The 2,877-nt window shown below is 33.5% G+C and overlaps 1 protein-coding gene across 1 annotated transcript in view; it reads right to left on the bottom strand.

The window, feature by feature from the left end:
• dock1 (dedicator of cytokinesis 1) overlaps nt 1–2,877 on the bottom strand; it is a 270,237-nt gene that overhangs the window by 191,464 nt on the left and 75,896 nt on the right. The window contains exons 20-21 of the mRNA XM_016230377.1: nt 2,183–2,283; nt 1,857–2,101 (exon numbers count right to left, since the gene is read on the bottom strand). Of these exons, the coding sequence (XP_016085863.1) occupies nt 1,857–2,101; nt 2,183–2,283 (346 nt within the window). The remainder of the gene's footprint in view (nt 1–1,856; nt 2,102–2,182; nt 2,284–2,877) is intronic.

Here is a 2,877-nt window from a genome sequence, read left to right as displayed (position 1 = left end):
ACCCATTAATTACTACAGTAAAGGGGAGATCTGGTAGAATTGTATAATTTTTAATCAATTTAAAAACAGTTGAGGTTAAATATGCCAAGGTCATATGTAACCCCAAAATTAAACGAAAAATAAGAAATTATATTTTGCAAAAATCAGTCAATCAACCAATCAATCAATCAAAAAAAATTATAAATAAATTATAAGAAATGTTGAGGTCTTATTTAACCCCAAAATCAAATAGAAAAATAAGAAATTATATTTTGCAATAATAATTAAATAAAAATAAACAAACTGTCAAGAAATATTTAAAAATGTTATTTTGCATAAATTACTCATGGTCATTTCACCACAAAATAAAAAAAGAGCAAAATAATTAATCATGGTAGTATGACATACATACATACATGTACATAAATAAATATATATTTCAATTTCAATATACAGATGGTGTTTCCTGCTTGACATTTCTGCCTGCCGCACCTCCGCCAGTGCACCTTTTGGGTCAGCTGCAGGGTCTCATATACATATGAATGATTCTTTTTCATTTTTAAGTTGTTTGGATGCTGGTTTAAAAGTCATCAGAATCATTTGAATGAGAATAATGCAATAGAAAGATCCTGAGCAGGGCTGCAGTAAACTGTGAAATTGATGAACATTTGATGAAACCGTGTATCGACAGTTTTTCTGTCTGACACTGATAGCTATTCAAACTTACGATAATTGTTATTTTGGGCCATATTTCTCATCATTTCCATTGCAGTCTGCAGCCCTGTCTAGCTGATCTCTGACTCGGAGACGTGTGCGGTCAGGTCGGGCATGAGTTGGTGAACACCGGCAGCAGGTCGAGTCTGTGAGCGAGCAGTGAAGTCAATCAGATCAGACTCTGCTCATTAGTGTCTCTCACAGCGCTCTGTGGTGTCAGGCGCTCTGAGCGTTCAGGTAGTTAAAGGACTGAGATTGTCCGCTCAGACGGGCCTCAGAGACAACATCATATACTTCACCTGCAGACAACAAGCTAATCACCAGAGCTGAACTTAATTTAGGCTGAGTCATTACTCAACATGTCCTCCATCTCCCTAAATCAGCACCGCTGCCCATTCCACTTCCTGTCCGCCTCAAACACATCCTCCATCCGTCAGGAAACAAGGGTACTTCGGTTTGATGAAGGTGTGGCATTTCAGATCTGCCCATTAAATCAACCTGTCACATCTCTTAGCCTTAACTACAGCTTATTGGCTGGGACACACATATTACGAAGGAGGAAAATAAATACGTTTTGGAGTATATGATGGATACGTCAACATTTATTATCTGTTTGCTTTTTGTCACTCATCACCTACTGCACAATGCAAATATTAAAGCTGCGCAATGTGAAAAAATTGCTTGTTTGTTGGGCTGCACAATTTGGCCAAAAAGTTGAGATATATCAATATGGCTATAAAGTTACTAATATTGTTGGATCTTTGACAAATTGCTGTGTTCCTCTTTTTGAAGTGAATACATAAATGTAAATGTAAATAATAATAATAATAATAAATAAAATAATGACTAAACAATTACTAAATAACTAAGTACTAAAATACTAAACAGAAATATATAATTATTGTAATATTTCACTGTAAAATAAAAAATATTTTAAAAATAACAACAAAAAATTATTAATAATAACAAAAACCTATTATTGTTTTTTTTTATTTTTTTTTTATATTCACACTAATCCATATCTCAATCCCAGTTCTATTTAGATTTTTATTTTTGCTAGCACCAATATAAATCACAACATTTTTAAATTTCTTAATGGCCATCAATGGATAATGGTGCTTCTAGCCCCCAAAGTTCCTATTGCCAAAGCAAGTCAACCTAACCTAACCTTCCCTGGTTCAGACTACAAGCAGAACTTAAGCACATGATGTGCTTAAAGCTCAGCTGTGAGATGAATACAACAAAACATGAGAGATCTGAATGTGAAGGAAGAACATACTGGTTGAAGAGAACGCGGGATCTCACGATGAACTTGAAGATGTACTCCAAAGCCTTCAGAGCTTTCAGCAGCTGCTCCGTCAGCTTCTCCGCATTATCCACGTAGTTCTTCAGGACTTTTGTCAGCTTTCTGAAAACATATCCACACACATGGTGTTACAAATCAAAACAAGGCACATACTAACACAGACACGCATCATTTGCTACTCACGTGTAGGCGAGGGTGGCGCTGAAGTGCTTGCGGATGTAAGTCTCCAGTACAGGATTGAAATGATGGAACTTCCTGTCTGCGATCAGTCCGATTATGAAGACCTTTCAGAACCAGAAGAGACATTTATTAAAAAATTAAAAATGCATATTAAAACTTTACTTTATTTTTTGAAAAATATTATTTCTACTTGTAATTATTATTGAGTAGAAGTACTGATATTCAGCTCAAAACACACAATACTCATACTGAGCTGTTTAGATTACGTAAATACTGTATATCTCTGCCTAAAATAATCCTATTATTTAAAACTAAAATATTAAATACTGAGGCAAAATAACATTTGTATTAAACCATTATTATTAAATATTAAACGAGAAACAAAAACAGTTCTTGTTTAAAACTGAATCTAATTAATGTTTAACAGAAGTGCTGATAACTTTTTTTTTAAATACATGAAAACATTAATTGAACATGACACACATCAGACTCAAACTAAGCTGTTAAAATATGTACATTTACAGCTGCCTAAATGAATCGTAATATTTAAAAATTAAATAAATGTAGGTAAAACTGGAAAGAAACATGGCTATTAATATTAGCAATTATACAACAGCCTATATATATATATATATACACTTTTTTTTTGTTTTTTTGTGCAGATTTATTGAAGCACAGGCCATGAGAATCTTACCAGA

The sequence above is a fragment of the Sinocyclocheilus grahami genome, unplaced genomic scaffold (assembly GCF_001515645.1).
Source record: "Sinocyclocheilus grahami isolate Dianchi unplaced genomic scaffold, SAMN03320097.WGS_v1.1 scaffold369.1, whole genome shotgun sequence".
Classification (NCBI taxonomy): Eukaryota; Metazoa; Chordata; class Actinopteri; order Cypriniformes; family Cyprinidae; genus Sinocyclocheilus; species Sinocyclocheilus grahami.
Note: the sequence above shows the minus strand (reverse complement) of the source record. Positions and strands in the feature narration are given on the sequence as shown.